Source organism: Chrysochloris asiatica, unplaced genomic scaffold, assembly GCF_000296735.1.
Source record: "Chrysochloris asiatica unplaced genomic scaffold, ChrAsi1.0 scaffold00005, whole genome shotgun sequence".
Taxonomy (NCBI): Eukaryota; Metazoa; Chordata; class Mammalia; order Afrosoricida; family Chrysochloridae; genus Chrysochloris; species Chrysochloris asiatica.
In genome coordinates, this window is record NW_006408523.1 from 19135733 (window position 1) to 19153506 (window position 17774).

Here is a 17774-nt window from a genome sequence, read left to right on the forward strand (position 1 = left end):
ACTGTGTGCTGAAGACCTGGGGGGTACTGGGGAAGGATTGCATGGAGGGGATTGTAACCATAGTAATGAGACGAGATACGATAGAATGAATGTAAAACTAATGTTCTCCCATGTAAACTATCACATAATTCACAATAAAACATTTAAGAAAGAAAAAAGAAATATATAATGGTCTTAAGTTCACTGACAATGTAATAGAATTTATAATCCCAGCTGACATATCTAGTTATTTCATCATGTCTACGAGTTACTACACATTGTCCATAAGGTTTTTCATACCCAATTCTTTAGAGCTGTTTGGAATATCATCAACAGAAGAAGTACATGATATTCAAGGATCATTGGGGTATCTGGCCTCTCAAATAATGTTAACTGATTTCTGGGCAATAGATTTGAGAAAATTAATGATTATTATTTTTCTAATGAGAAGACAGAAAATGTCATTTTATAGGGATCCCGGACGTACTATTTCCACAAAACTGTTATTATTAAGTGCCTTCACGTTAGTTCTAACTCATAGCCACCTGTATAGAGTTTCTGAGGCGTGGCTGTTGGTTTTGAACTACCAACCTTGCAGTGAGCAGTCCAATGATTATCCTATAGCATCATACCAGATCCCCATTAGGTCATAACAATTTTGAACATTCTCCTTTACATAGGTTATCCAAATCCATTGTAATTGAGAACTAGGTCTAAGAAAGTCTTGGCCCAGCTATCTCCCAAGAGAGAGAGGGATCTAGATCAGATCCAGTCCTAGCTAACGTAACGGGTTGGGCTGTCTCACCCCAAAATTGGTGTTAATCTGCTAACCTCTATGCCTATAAATATGATCTTGTTTGAAAAGAAGGGGTTCTCTTGTTATGTTAGAGAGGGTATCCCAGAGTAGAATGGATTCTGAAGAGACACAGAGACACACATGGGGATAAGATGTCATACGAAGACTGACACACAGTGATGCATCTACCAGCCAAGGAAATCCAAGGATTGTTGGTTAGTAGAAGCTGAAGTAGACAAGGAAGGCCCTCTTCCCGCTACAGTCACTCCCTGAATGTGGACTTTGAGCCTCCTGACCTGAGGGAAAACAGAGTTCTGTCTTTTAAAGCAACCAATTTGTGAATTTGTTGTTGTTGTCATGGTGCTACTCAGTAACGAATATATCCCACCCCTCCTTGCTCCGACTCGAAGGCACTTAACAACAACAACAACAACTCCCACTTCATACTGAATAGTTCAAATCTAGTTTGATTCCTTTTCAACCAGGGAGACCTAGTAAGGGTCTACGATTCTCCTTCTGCTTTTAAACTTCTCCATTCTCCTCTTCCCTTCCCCTTTGATTAAATCTGAACTGTCTTTCACGAAGGATTTTAAACAATGATGAAATCTAAACGTGCAACCCTTTACTTAACATGACATTTTAGTGTGTATTGATTGCATTTCAATTAAAATGCAATCACTCAATACCCGCTTTAAAGGGCTGATGTTGATATGGATACAGTTTCAGGACAGGAAAGATAATAAAGACAACAGAGAAGCATTGTGCATTCATCAAGGTTGAAGGAAAGAGTGATGAAGGAAAAGGCTAGGGACACACTGGTGAAGGAAAAGGCTGGAGACTCAATTTTGCTTAAGGTGGGTCCTGTTTATCTTCAATGGGGTGGAGACAAATCAAAACTGCACACCTGGTATTCACAGCTGGAAGCCCAGAAGCTCTGTTTCATATGATTGATTAAAATGTACTACTTTTTTTTTTTTTTTTTGGTGTGTGGTTGGCTTCATGCAAAGGAGTATTTTCCCCTGAAGAGTCATTAATGAAGGCTGCACCGTAGTTTTGAAGGGAAGTCAGATGGGATGTTTAATTATTTACAATTTAACATATAGAACGTTTGCTTGGTTTGCACCGCTCAAGATACAATTAGAAGTTACTAGACAGGAAAACCACAGTGAGCGCAATGCAGACATTTTATACATTAAAGTGCAAATCGCCCACCCCCCAAGTTGCTCACAAATGTGAGGGATTAGTCAACATTCTTAGGGATCTCTGAAACTTTCTGGCAGCCAATAATTTCTTCATGATTGAATAGTTGTGAATGAAAAGATTGCTTCCCTTCTCAATGCCATTTTGTTAGACATTTTTAATGAAGTAGCAAATTTGTGGCTCCGCAGGAAAGACTCCCTGACAATGTATTAGAATTTATAATCCTAGCTGACATATCGAGTTACTTCATTTTTACATGACTACACTTTCTTTATTAATAGAGACATAACGAATGCAAATACCTTTGCAGACACCTGTATGCTGTTTTCCTGCATGTTCATAATGGCTTCAGAAATCTTGACATCTATCGGATCCATGACGGACTCAATGTTGAACGGTCCTTCCAGTCTCTCTGCCACCAAGAGCATTGCATCTGTCAAAATAGAGAAATATGATTTGAGAACTGTGAATTCCAGGTCCTTAACCTGTGTTTAAACATTTCCAGAAAAACGGACTGAAAAAATCGTTCCTTCAAATGTCATATTTGTTTTCATGTTGTTCCAAATTATATGGATGACTAACTATTAAAATAGCAGTTTATTTTATTTCAAATGACGACTTTGATGTATAGAATTGGGTCTGAACATGAGAAAACTAGTCCAATATATGAGAGTTGAGACTGTAACTAATTTATATAAAAACAATATTAGGTCAGGGATCAATCACATTTCAAGAATAGAGTCCGATTTGTCTTTTGGAGGCTGGGGGAAATTGGGACTACTAGAGAAGAGATGACAAATGTCAAGGTACATCTCAGACCTATTTACCTGTGTGAAGCATTCCTGGATCTTGTAAGATGAGAGATCCATTGTGACAGTGGGTTATCACTCCATCTAGCATTGCTGTTAGGCACTGTCAAGTTGGTTGCAACTCATAGCGATTCTCTGTACAACAGAACTAAACACTGTCTGGTACTGCACCATCCTCACAATAATTACTATGTTTGAACCCATTGTTGTAGCCACTGTACCAACCCATTTCACTGAGGTTCTTCCTCTTTTTTGCTGACCCCTCAACTTTACCAAGCATGATGTCCTTCTCTAGTGACTGGTCCCTCCTGATAATATATCCAAAGTATGGGAAATGATATCTCACCTTCCTTGTTTTCTACCTAGCATGTTCTTCTGCTTGTACACTTGATGCCTGTGATAGTTACAGTTTTGTTTCAACTTGGTTGGCATTGGTTTGGCGGTGAAGAGGTAGTCTTCCTTCATGAAGTGATCTAATATAATGTAATCACCCCCAGGATGTGCTCAGCCTTGACTTGAGGTAATTACCCAATGTGCTGTAAATCCTCACTTCCGATGTTAATTAAGGTCAGGTGCAATCTATAGGATTACGTTGTATCTTGAGTCCATCTCGTTTGAGATATAAAAGGAGAGAGGAGTGAGGAGTGAAATAGGAACCCACTGCCACCAAGAAAGAGGAGCCAGGAGTATAGTGCAACTTTTGGACCTGGGATCCCTGCCCTGTGAAGCTCTTAGATCCGGAGGAAGATTGAGGCCAAGACACATGGAGAACTCCAAGGAGAGCTGGGTCTACAGATGCTGATAGGAGACAAGAACCTTTCCCCAGAGTCCGTGCTCTGAATCCAGACTTCTAGCCTCCTCAATTAAGAGAGAATATATTTCTATTTTTTAAAGCCATTCATTTGTGTTATTTCTATTATTTCAGCAGTAGATAGCCACAACGACATCTCTTGGGGATAGGGGAACTTGTCTTACTTGATTTTATATATTCAAGCCCTATTATGGTGTTTAACACATTGTAAGCTCTCAAAAAAAAAAAAAAGTCTATGAAATTATATTGAATTGCATTGCATGAAATATTGGCAGAGAAGACTAAGGCTTTTTGGAGAAGATTGTAAAAGTGATGTGGATGCAAGAATTAAGAATTCGGAGGTTACTAAACCAGAGCCCTGATGAGGTACTGTAGGATAAGCACTGGACTGCAAGGTCTGTTTGAACTGCAAGGTTATCAGTTCAAATTCACCAGCTATTCCTCCAAAACCCTATGCAGGGACTCTATGAGTTGGAATCAACTTGATGGTGCTGAACCACCACCAGCAAACTAGAGAAATGGCTATGGGTAAAATCTGAGCTTATAGGATCACAAGTTAGTGAGGTGTATAAAGGGAACTGGGTAAAAGTAGTGACAAGAAGTATCTAATGGGAAAAGCATATGTCCATTTATATGCCACTGAAATCACCACTCATCTGAAACACCACCCGTGTGTTGCTATGGTGCTGGAAGCTATGCCACTGGTATTTTAAATACCAGCAGGGGCACCCATGGTGGATGGCTCTCAGCAGAGTTTCCAGACTAAGACAGAGTAGGAAGAAAGAACGTTGAGTCCTGGTGTGGCATTGTATGATAAGCACCGGACCACAAGGTCAGTTTGAACTACAAAGTCGGAGGTTCAAACTCACCAGCTGTTCTTCAGAAACCCTATAGAGGGTTGCTCTGAGTTGGAAATGGCTTCATGGCACTTAACAACAACAACATCGGGAAGAAATGTTGACTACTTCTGAATATTTAACCACTGAAAATGTTATGAAGAGCAGCACTGTTTGATATTATGCTGAAAGATGAGCCCATCAGGTTGGAAGGCTTTGAAACCATGACTAAAGAAGATGTGCCTTTTCTAAGTAGAGTTGACTTTAATGACATGGATGGAACAAAGATTCTGTAGTCTTTCACTTGCTGATGGGGAGCAACTCAAAATGAGAAGAAATAACTGCAACTATCTATTAGTAAAAGTATTGTGGAATGCACAAAGTATGAATCTAGAAAAATTGAAAGTCATAAAAAATGAAATGGAATGCATAAGGATTAATATCCTCGTCCTTAGTGAGCTAAAAAGAACTGGTATTGGCCCTTTAAAATCAGACAGTAATATGGTTTAGTAGGCTGGGAATGACAGATTAAAGAGGAATTACATGACATACATGGTCAAAAAGAACATTTAAAGAGCTATATTGAAATGCAGTGCTATCTCTGATAATATCCATACACCTACAAGGAAGACCAGTCAATATCACTATTATTCAAATTTGCATACCAACCAATAAATCAAAGATGATGAAATTAAAGAAGTCTACAAACTTCAGTCTGAAATTGATCAAATATGCAGTCAAGATGCATTGATAATTACTGATGATTGCAATGTGAAAGTTGGAAACAAAGAGGAGACATTATTAGTTGAAAACTATGGTCTTGATAGAATTTTGTAAGATCAACAATTACAAATACACTTTTTCTGCAACATAAATAGTGACGACACACTTAGACCTCACCAGATGGAATACACAAGAATCAAATTGACTATATCTGTGTGAAGAGATGATGGAGAAGCTTAGTATCATTTGTCAAAACAAGGCCAGGGGCCGACTATGGAACAAATCAACAATTGCTCATATGCAATTTCATGTAGACTGAAGCTGAAGAAAATTGAAACATGTCATGAGAACTAAATATAACCCTGAGTGTATCCCATCTGAATTTAGAGACTATCTAACAAACAGATTTGATGTATCACACACTAATAACTGAAAACCGGAACACTATAAAACATCAAAACAAATGATCACACTTACTCAAATCATACTTCCTAATTAATTTGCCTCAATTAATTTGTCACGCAAATTCCTTTAGGATAATAAATGTTCATGGTGGATATATACCTTTTTGTTTCCCCGTTTTAATTTAGAACATTAGTTAGAATACACTAAACATTTTGTTATCTGGTGTAAGTTATTAGTAGTTTTCAAAAGAAAACTCTAATGTAAATAAAAAACACTTTGCTAAATACAATTACATTAGTTTCTCCTTTGAAGACTCAAAATCTCAGAGTTGTCACTAAGAGTTAATCGTTATTACTCTGCTGATAAGCATGTTGTTGTAGGTGTCATTGAGTCAGTACCAACTCATAGTGACCTTACGCCACAACAGAATGAAACACTCTCTGGTCCTGCTCCAACCTCACCATCATTGTTACCCTTCAGCCCATTGCTCCTGCCACTGTGCCAATCCATCTCGTTGGGGGTCTTCCTCTTTTTCTCTGACCCTCCACTTTAGGGAACAAAATATCCTTCTCCAGGGACTGGTCCCTCCTGATAATATGTCAAAGTATGAGAAAGGAAGACTGGTTATCCTGACTTCCAAGGAGCATTCTGACTGCACTTCTTCCAACATAGACTGGTTTGTTCTTTTGGCAGTCTTTTAATAGTCTCCTTCAACATCATAACTCAAAGGCATCAATTCTTCTACGGTCTTTCTTATTCTCTGTCCAACTTTCACATGCATATAAGGCTATTGAAAATACCATGGCTTGGGTTAAGTGCACCTTAGTCCTCAAATTGACATGTTTGTTCTTGAATACTTTAAAGAGATCGAGTATAGAAGTTGTTATTAATCAAGATGCCTGCTGATTAATCAGTAAGTAGTAGAATAAGCACTGGATTGTAAAGTAGGTTTGAACTACAAGGTCAGTGGTTCTAATTTGCTAATTGCTCCTTGGAAACCCTATACAGGGTTGCACTATGTGTGGTGCTGTGGGTTAATGTGCGGATTGTAAAGTGGTGTGATCCACCAGCAACTCCTCAGTGGTTCAAGCTCACCAGCAGCTCCTCAGAAATCCTATACAGGGTCACTATGGTTCAGAACTGGCTCTAAGACACTTAACAACAAAACAACAAACGAGTCAGAATCGACTTGACAGCACTTAACAACAAAAACAAGCATAAATGTATGTGAAAATATTGAAACCCTATGATGCTTTTACAAAACAAAAAACAAACCAACTTATGAATTCTTGGAAAATCCCAAAGAAAATTGTGTACACGTGTGGCGGGAGTCCTGCTGTGGTGCTGTGGGCTAATGCGCCAGACTGCGAAGTCATTTGAACTGCAAGGTCAGTGGTTCAAACTCACCAGCTGCTCCTCAGAAACCCTATATAGGGTCGCTATGGGTTGGAACCAACTCAATGGCACTTCACACACACACCCCTACACTCTCTCCAACTGTAACTATGTACCATACAGAGTTGTTGCTGAGAATGAGAGGAAAGCAAACACAGTGAAGGCAATAGTAGTGCTTTTGGTTGGTTTATCTTTCCCCTCCTATAAGTGGTTTTTGCAATTAAATCAGTTGACAGAAGGCCAACAATCTTACAAAAGAATTTGTATACAGACATCCACAATCAGAAAAAAAAATTAAATGATGAAAATACATTCTTGATAGAACATAATCACTGTTCTTTTTTTTGTTCTAAATCTGCATGGCTTTCCTGTCAACTCCAATACTTTTCATTTCCACTGTAAATTTCCAATACTTTTATAGAAACTGTCTTTAAGACTCCAGTTAAGATATAGTACCAGATGCAAATGAGCTACCGTGACTCTAAAAAGGCCATGGAGTCAATGCCATTCTTCCTCCAGTCCCCGGATTGGGGAAGGGTCCTCCGTGTGACCCTTACAGCAGCCATGGCTATCCATCTTGCCAGTTGGGCAAGCCTGTCACCATTTAAGGAGAACCTTTCCTGTATCACAGGGCTTTAGGAAGATGTGTGTTAGGTCATCTCAGATTCTCTCTCTCATTCCAAAGGGAAGAAAACACAAAGTAGTTTTATGACATCAAGGCAGTAGTTAGTAAGTTTCTCTGAAATCAGTTAAATCACAACATGGCTATAACTCACTCCAGAAGCTGCCAGCCTGCGCTGTCTTAATTATCTCTGGGACGTTTATATTTTGAAATATTTGGAGCATTATTTTTAACTGTGTGATTGGAGCTGCTGTCTGTTGCCAATTAAACTGGGACAGTTATAGTGCATTAGACAAGGGTCAGTTGATCCTGTCTGTGCATGTATACTGTGGAGCCCAAGTTTTGTTTCTCTTTAAACAAAAGGCTGGCACCTTGTTCAAGTCATGTCTATCATTTTTAGAGGTTGAGTTCTGGTGTGGCACTGTGGGTTAATGGGCTGGACTGCAAAGTTGGTTTGAGTAGCAAGGTTGGTGGTTCAAGTTCACCAGCTGCTCCTTAAAAACCCTATACAGGGTCACTATGGGTTGGAACCAACTCGACGGCACTTAACAACAACAACAACAACAACAGGTGGTTCTGAACAATAAGCACTGGACTGCAAACCACAAGATCAGTGGTTTGAACCATCAGCCACTCCATGGGAGAAAAGTGAGGCTTTCTGCTCCCACAAACATTTGTTGTTGTTAGGTGCCATCGAGTCAGTACCAACTCATAGCGACCTTATGCACAGCAGAATGAAACACTGCCCGATTGTGGGCCAACCTCACTATTGTTGCCACGCTTGAGTCCATCGATGCTGCCACTTGACCAATCCATCTCATTGGGGGTACAGCTTCAGAAAACCCTACACAGCAGAGGTGGGGAACGTCTGGCCCACAGGCCAAATAAGGCCTGCAAAATCATTTGGCCTGGCCTTGTCACGGCAACCATGGTTCCAGCCATCATATTGTTGTTGTTGTTAAGTGCTGTCGAGTTGGTTCAGACTCATAGTGACCCTGTATAGGGTTTCTGAGGAGAAGCTGGTGAATTTGAACCACTGACCTTGCAGTTTAAACCAACCTTGCAGTCTAGTGCATTATCCCACAGTGCTACACCAGGACTCCAGCCACCACATTAGGTGGATTAATTAAATGTTTGATCAAATATAGCAGGCTAGTTTTTAAGTTGATACTTTTGTATGGCCCACGAATGAGGTCATAAATTTTGACTGAAAAAAAAAGTTCCCCACCCCCGGTGTCCCACTGTGGAATAAAACACTGAACCGTAAGGTCAGTTTGAACTATAAGGTCGGTGGTTCAAACTCACCAGTCGCTCCTTGGAAACCCTATATAGGATCCCTAAGAGTAGAAACCGACTCAACGGCACTTAACAACAACAACACCACCTCTGCCATAAAGGGTTACTATGAGTTGGAGCCAACTCAATGGTACTTAGCAGCAACAAATGGGGAATGAAATTTACATCTGTTAGAAATCACTAAAATTTCAGAATGAGATTCTGGTGCATAGACAGAGAAATGTACTCAAGGAGTTGCCTCTGCCTATGGAACGGGCAAGCTAAAGAAGAAAGTGTCTGTCTACCCACAGGTGTGGAGTCAGGCTGCAGATAAAGCTGCATCTCTGGGCAGAGGCATTCTGCTTACACAAGTACAGACTTTCTGGTTAGGAATGAGGGCATGGAGTTAGGTACTGGGAATTGAATCTAGATCCGTTCATTTAGTAACTATGAGACAATGTGGGAGTCACTTAACTTACCAAGTCCCAGTTTTCTCATCGAAGAAATGGAGGTGATGATAGCATCAACCTTCCAGGGGTGGTGTGAGGATGAAATGATATAAGGCTTGCAAGATTGTTAGCCAATGCCTGGCATATAATTGTTGTTGTTGTTATGTGCCGTAGAGTCGGTTCCGACTCATAGGGACCCTGCACAGGGTTTCCAAGGCTGTTAATCTTTACGGGAGTAGAACGCCTCATCTTTCTCCTGCGGAGCAGCTGGTAGTTTCGAACTGCTGACCTTGAGGTTCGCAGCCCGATTCGTAACCACTACGCTACCAGATCTCCTGGCATATAATTAGCTCTCAACAAAAGTTAGCTATTGTCAGGCTCAATCTAAGGCAGCGGGAGTGAAAAGGAGAGGGCCGATTTGCAAGATATTTTGGAAGAAATAGTGAAGCAAATGATGGAGGAGTAAGGGACTAAAAGACAAACAGACGACTTTAAGATATATAGCTGGAGCTCTTTTGTATATTAAATTAATGTTTTGATAATGGCTGCTTTTTGAGGGATGAGCTCATTACTGAGAGTTGCAAAAGTGCAACTTTTCCTATGATGTACCTCTTCACCAATTAAAGATGACAAGTCTCTGGCATTCTTCTTATTGAGAGATGGAGTGTATGTCCCCTTTCCTTGAGTCTGGGTGGGCTCTGTGACTGCTGTCACTAATAAGTAATCAAATACACTGGAGATGATGTTGAGTTTTCCAGACCCAACATTAACGAGAACGCAGCTTCCACCTTTCCCTTGCAAGACTCCACTTTGAGACCATCATGCTGGAAAACTCATCTGTATGCACTCCACGTGACAGTCCCAGCTGGGCCCAGATTTCCAGCCACCCCAGCCAAGCTACCAATTATATGAGTGAAGCCTGGCAGAACAGCCCATGTGTCAACTGATTACCACCAAGTGACCCCAGTCAACACCATGTGGACCAGAAGATTCAACCAGCTGAACCTTGTCCACATTCTTAACACACAGTACTGCGACTTATAATAATGTGGATAATATTTTAAGTTGCTAATGTTTGGATGACATCGTATGTAACAATAGCGAACCAAAGCAACTGAATTGTAATATTTACAAAATGTTGTTGTTGTTAGGGGCCATTGAGTCACTTCTGACTTCTAGCAACCCTGTGCATAACAGAATGAAACACTGCCCAGTTCTGTGCCATTCTCACAATAGTTGTTGCATTTCAGCCATCACGACTGTCACGGTGTCAGTCCATGTCATTGGGGTCTTCCTCTTTTTTGCTGACCCTCAATTTTAATTAGTCTGATGTCCTCCAGGGACTGGTTCCTCGTGACACCATGTCCGTAGTATGAGAGACAAAGGCTCCCCATCCTGGCTTCTAAGGAGCATTCTGGCTGTACTTCTCCCAACACAAATATGTTGTTTCTTCTGGCAGTCCATGGAACTTTTAATATTCTCCAAAACCCTAGTTCAAATGTATCAGTTCTTATATGGTCTTACTTATTCACTGTCCAACTTTTACATGCAGATGAGACGATTGAAAATACTCAGTGATACATTTTCCCTGTTTGTTTACTAGCCCCCAGATTTTCAGAATTCTGGTCAAATAATATTGAATAAATTTAACATTTATCATATAGCTTCTTATTCACCAACATTGGAATTGTTGCTTTTAAGTGTCGTTGAGTCCGTTAAGATTCATAGGAACCCTGTATAGGGTTTCCAAGGAGTGACTGGTGGGTTTGAACTGCTGACCTTGTGGTTAGCAATTCAGTGAGTATCCTACAGTGCCATGCCAGGACTCCAACACTGGGATGGTCAAGAAGCAATACAATGTTGCTTTAAAGAGAACACACAGGAAGGATGAGCTCTTGGTCTGCAGAGAGTTATGGCACACCAGACATATGCCAGCTACTCTCAGATTAGGATGAATGCTTCCCTTGGGATGTGAACACGAGAGAACTATAGAGTAGCTTTGGAAGAAGGAAAAATGCTAATATTTCTGAAACTCCTTCACTTTTTGAAGAGTAAATGCTGTGATACCAGCTCTTCCGATGGCCTTGGAAAGTGGAAATTCCTGAATGTTAAAGCTCCACTAGGATTTAAATATTAAGTATGACTTCATATGATCAGACATATATTTTTAATTCACTTCTAGAGACAAGGAGATGTAACATCAGAAATGACTTTGCTGACGGCCACTGACTTTAAATGCAAAGATGAGGATTTTCTATTGCCCCCACTGGAAGGCATGTTGTTCATTGCTGGGGACTTGTCCTCAAACTCATGGTGACCCCAAGCATGAGGGAAAGAAATGCTGCCCAGCCCTGCGCTATCCTTGTGATCTGTTGCAGATCAAACCATTAGGACTCCAAGGGATTTTACTGGCTGATTCCCAGAAGGAGATTGCCAGGTGTTTCTTCATAGCCGTGTTCTGGAAGCGCCACTAAAGCCTGGTCAACATCAAGGCCTTGTGCAAACTTTCACTGACAGATGGCTGGCCGCTATGCATGTGGTACATTGGCCAGGATTGAATCTAGGTTTCTCGTGCTTTAGGAGGGTGCTACCACTGGTCGCGTAGTGGTTACGAGTCAAGCTGCTAACCTCAAAGTCATCAGTTTGAAACTATCATGCTTGACAACTCATCTGTATGCACTCCACTTGACAGTCCCAGCTGGGTCCAGATTTCCAGCCACCCCAGCCAAGCTATCAACTGTATGAGTTCCATAGGATAAAGAAGAGGATTTCTGCTCCCATAAAGCTATACAATCTCAGGAACCCTATACAGAGTCGCTATGAGTCAGAACTGACTCCATGGCACACCACCACCACAAAGTAAGTTTGAACCATCAAGTCCGTAATTGAAACCCACCAGCCACTCCTTGGAAAGCCTTCACAGGGTTGCTAAGAGTAGGAACTGACTCACCGGCACTCAACAACAACAACCACCATGGAACCACCAATAGCTCATACTGAGACAATTCAAAAAAAGTCGTTTAAAAGGAAGCGATTTTAAGATACATTCATTTGCACTCAGTTATTTATTTAAGTTTTAGTAATAAATCAAAGGATCATTTATGCTATGGCAAGGTGATCATTAGTGATGTTTTTGTCTGTGGCTTATCGCAGACTGGTACTGTGAGCACACATATTCTTTGCTTTCATCCAAACCGATTAATTAACGGTTTATGAGATCTTTGGCAGAAATGTGCTCCAGGAGAGGCCTTGGCAGAGAGAACAACGAGTAGTAAGCAGGCAGAGAATATCTGAGCACCCAGGAAGCAGTGCAGAGTGGAGAAGAGAAAATTTGGATTTATCTACTCAGAAAGCTTATGTCTTTTTTTTTTTTTTTTGGAGCTATTATTATTATTACTTTTGTGTATATAGGTATTTTTAAAGAAAATTCCATAGTTAAAAGTGTGGTGGCTCCATAGGCTAAGCACTGGACTGCGAACCTCAAGGCCATTGATTTGAGCCTGCCAAGTACTCCATGGGAAAAAGATGAGACTTTCTGATCCCACAAAGATTTAAAGCCTTGGAAACCTTATACAGGGTCATTATGAATTGGAACTGGCTTGAAGGCACTTAACAAAAAACACCGTGGGTTAAGCATTGTACTACTAACCACAGGGTCAGTTGCTCAAACCCAGAAGCTACTCTGTAGGAGAAAGAAGAGCAGTCTGCTTCCTTATATATTTACAGTCTAGGAAGTCCTAAGGAGCAGTTGGACTCTGTTCTGTGGGGTTGATATGAGTTGAAATTGAGTTGAAAGTGGCTTTGGTAGGTATAATTCAGACATCTTTTACTTTAGAATTCAGCTGAAAACCAAAAACTGCCAAACAAGATTAACACTTTGTTCCTTCTCTGGTCCATATTTCTGATGCTTAAAAGGAATCACCCTCCTACTGTTGGTTTTGTTCTCTCCAATCTCTTCTCTAACCTTCTCATCAGAGTGATCATTTAAAAAGACAAATCACATTTGGTTACTGGCCTGCTCTAAAGGTTACCATTGCCTTCAACTGACGTGTAAGAAAGGTCCTTCCAACCCTGGGGCCCTTACCAGCCTTGCCTACTATCACCACCTGTGCCTCCCACCCCATACACAGTGACACTCCTCATAAAACTCAATCCAAACCCCAAATCAAACCCACTGCCATCAAGCTGATATGCCTCACTGCATTCCTGTAGGTCAGAGTAGAACGACCCCAGGTGATTTCCAAGGCTGTGAATCTTTTGCAGAAGCAAACAGCTACATCTTTCTTCTGCAGAGCAGCTGGTGGCTGGTGGGTTGGAACTGCTGACCTTTCCGTTTGCGGTCGAGTGCTTAATTGTTGCATCACCAAGACTCATTCAAGTTCAATCTCATCTCATCAAATGGCATTGAAGTTGTAACTAAGCTCTCGGCCTACCCTCAGTCCATCCTGAAACCAATACAGACAAACTTTTCTGAACACAACTTGGTTGGTATTCTCTCTCTGCTCAAGAATACACAGGGATTCAAGTTCCAAAGGAGATTCAGAATTGGACTTCACCCTTGCCTTTTAGTTCATTTTCCACCAGTTCCTTTGTCCCAGAGTTTCCCACTACTACAAACTGCTGCGGTGAGGATCGTGGTACATAATTCATTTAACATAATTCAGGTGCAAGAAAACCTGTTGGATAAGGTTTGAGAAGTGAAAGTGTGGGATCAAAAGCATGGTCATTTAAGACCTTGCGAAATTTCTCTCCAACAAGGCTGTGCCTGTTTACGTTACCACTAACGATGCATGACAGCATCTGTCTCTCTAATCCTCAAAGTTGAAGAATTCTAACTCAAAGATATTGAAGATCAAATGTTTGACTCTTTGCCAATCTGATAGGGCAAACCATACTTCTCAGTGGACTTCGAATTCAGATTTCTCTGATTGTAACTATAACTGAGCATCTCTTAATTTTCAAAAACCATTCATATTGCCTTTTCTCTTTATATTCTTGTGCATTAATTTTTCTTTCCATATTGAGGTAAAGGTGTTTATTTTTTAATTTTTACTATATTCATCAAAACAGTTCTTTTGTGACATGAATTTCCAATTTCTTACCCTTGTTGTCATTGTCATTGTCATTGTTAGGTGTCATCTAGTCAGTTCCAACTCACAGCAAGTCTGTGCACAAGAGAAAGAAACACTGTGCCAGCCTCACAATCTTTGTTGAACTTGAGCCCATGGTTGCTGCCACCATTCCAATCTATCTCTTTGGGGGTCTTGCTCTTCTTCATGACCCCTTTACCAAGCGTGATGTCCTTTTCCAGGACTGGCCCCTCCTGATAATATGTCCGAAGTATGAGAGACAAAGTCTGGCCATCCTGGCTTCTAAGGAGCATTCTGGCTGTATTTCGTCCAACACAGATTTGTTTTTTCTTCTGGCAGTCCATGGCACTTTTAATATTCTCCTCAAATACCATAACTCAAATGTGTCAAGTCTTCTATGATCTTTCTTGTTCTTTGTTCAATGTTCATATGCATATGAAGCTATTGACAATACCTTGGCTTGGGTCAGGTGCACCTTACTTACTCCTCAAATTGACATCTTTGCTCTTGAGTACTTTAAAAAGGACTCGTGCAGCAGATTTGCATACTGCGATATATCATTTTATTTCTTGACTGCTTTTTCCAGGAGTGTTGATAGTGGATCCAATTAAAATGAATTATTTGACAACTTCAATCTTTTCTCCATTTATCATGATGATATTTACTGGTCCAGTGGTGAGGATTTTTATTTTCTTTTGAAGTGCAACCCATACTGAAGGCTGTGGTCTTTGATCTTCATCAGTATTTTAAGTCCTCTTCAATTTTAGCAAGCATGATTGTATCATTTGCATATTGAAGGTTGTTAATGAGTCTTCCTCCAATCTTCTCCTAATTGCTGTTTATCTTTGGATTTTATGGTGAGTTTTGCTATACCGAGATCTCAATTTTTTTGTAGTCAAATTTACCAATTCCTGGGGTGAACTCTTCATGGTCTTCTGTCACCTTTACACAAGCCTCGCATTTCCCAAGGTCACCTCATTGACCCTATCTATTCTTACATCTTCGCTTGTTGGTTTGCTTGCTGCTCCTTGAATGCAGACTAGACACTCCCTTGCCCTAGGGCCTTTGTACCTGCTATTATTTCTACCTGGAATATTTTCTAGATTAGAATATTGTTCTACACAACTCATAGTCTTTTTTTCTTCAGGTGTCTGCCAAATGCCACTTCTCAGAAAAACCTCTTTTAGCTGCCCTACAGACTCCCAATCACTCTTATCCTCTGGCTTTATTCTTTGTATCATTTAGCACTTGCAAATATGCCTATAGATCCTGCTATTTATTCCTCTTTTCCTACTATTATATAACTTTCAAGGGGACAAGGACTTCATTTGTTTTGCTCCCTACTTAAACCCTAGCCCCTCAGTTCCATGAGGGTTTATTGAATATCTGTTACACAAATTAGTGGAACAAATTTTCAGGCATCTTCCTACGCTTTCTTATAGACACTTAACAAACGCCAACTTGTCTTTCTCTCTCTCTCTCTCTCTCTCTCTCTCACACACACACACATACAACTCCCTTGCCAGGCACACCATCGACCAAAGCAAATGCCCACAAAACTTTATTGGTGCAGCCTTCCAGGATAAATGGCCCCTTTGTGGCTTTTGATGTGTTATAACATAGATGAAGAGTTTCTGTGGGAATTTAGAATCTTATTGTACTTTTTTTTTATTAGGTAGAAATAACTTTTTAGTTCTTTTAGCTTGAAATTGAAAAGTGTGGCTGGTTTTGTTTCTGTGTGAGGTCATTTCTAGGTTAACCTCAAAAAAGTTGTCTTTGTTGGATTTACGAAACAAAGTAATTCCTGTCACTCCTCAACACAGTCGAGTTTGCTATTAGCCTCAAAACAATCTCTGTGATGAATGCCCTTTTTTTGTTTTTTCCCTTAATTTTCACACATTCACTTACCACAAGATTGATGCTCATCTTTTTCATATTCTGTTCACTCTGTACTGTGTTTGTATCTATAGAAAATACTTCCAAAAAGGTCACTCCAGGACAAGAGTCACATTTAGCTAACGAAATCCTAGTACATAAAGCAAGCTAAAGACTAGAACATGGAAGTGAACCAATGAAATGCAATTAAAAAGAGTGCACAGATATCTGATTCAAACAATAAAACAAGGACAGCCACCCAGAATAATTGCAGTAACTAAGGAACTAAAGGCAAATAAAAGAGAATTTAATGAAAATAACTCTTAACTTTGAAACCAAATTCAGGAAGAGGAAACAAGAACAAATACACAAACTAATCTAATTCTGAAAACACTGCAAACAAAGAGGCTTCTTTTGCCCCCATGTTGCAAAAGAAAATGCGGATTGTGGGGGAAATCATTCACCAGTATTCCTAGCACAGTAATTAGAACCTACAGGACTCATTTTAAGATGTTGGTTTCTTTTTAGTAGAATGATAAATGGTGTTTCATAAAAATATAATACATTCATGTAAGCATTGCTTCACTACTATATTGGGCCTGAGATGTTTAGTTATATCACAAGGCAGAAAGATTCAGCCTTATAAATCATGAATGTGATGGACATCAACGTGCATACTACCAACCATAATCCTTTATTTACATTTTTATTGCTGATTATTCATACGATCATCTTTTATGGCATGTGTAGCACGGAACGTTCAAATAGTTCACATCAATCTATCAGTCTTTGCTTTGATAAGGAAATAGAATTTAAGGTGTAAAAAGGTCTTAAAGAATTTTCTGAGAAAAGGACTATGTCTTTGTTTTCTTTGTATCTCTAGAACCTTTGCAATGCTAGGATTATGCCAGTTTGGCTGGTACATGATCTTCTGGTTTGGTGATTATGATATAGTCATCCGCACGATGAGATCTAATATAATGTCATCACTTTTATGATGATATCTGCTATGCTAATTAGTTGAAGGGAGTTCCCACAGAGGTGTGACCTGCATGGAATCTGTATGGACTTCTAGGCAAAGCTCAATAGGTCTTTGCTGGAACTGGATATTGCATGGAGATGTCATCATCTAATCTTAGGTTGTTGGCCCTTGAGTCAGAAGCCTGCCATAGTGCCTGCTGATCTTGGGACTCATTAATCTCCACAGCCCATGAGGGACCAGTCTGCTCTCATACGTGTTCTTGAGGTCATCACCTCTATGTGAGTCCAGATGTCTGACCTGTGAAGTTGGAACTCACAAGACTATAAAATTGCATGAACCATTCCTTTTAAAGAAATCTCTCTCTCCCTCTGTGTCTATATACATCTATCTATCTATCTATCTATCTATCTATCTATCTATCTATCTATCTATCTATCTATCTATCTGTCTGTCTGTCTGTCTGTCTGTCTGTCTGTCTGTCTGTCTATCTATCTATCTAATCTATCTGTCTATCTATCTATCTATCT

General features: G+C 40.1%; 1 protein-coding gene across 1 annotated transcript in view; it reads right to left on the reverse strand.

Annotated features, from left to right (window-relative positions):
• The window catches only part of GPC6 (glypican 6), a 1623644-nt gene that overhangs the window by 167925 nt on the left and 1437945 nt on the right, over positions 1-17774 (reverse strand). The window contains 1 exon segment of the mRNA XM_006832006.1: positions 2278-2408. Coding sequence (XP_006832069.1) covers positions 2278-2408 — 131 coding nt within the window.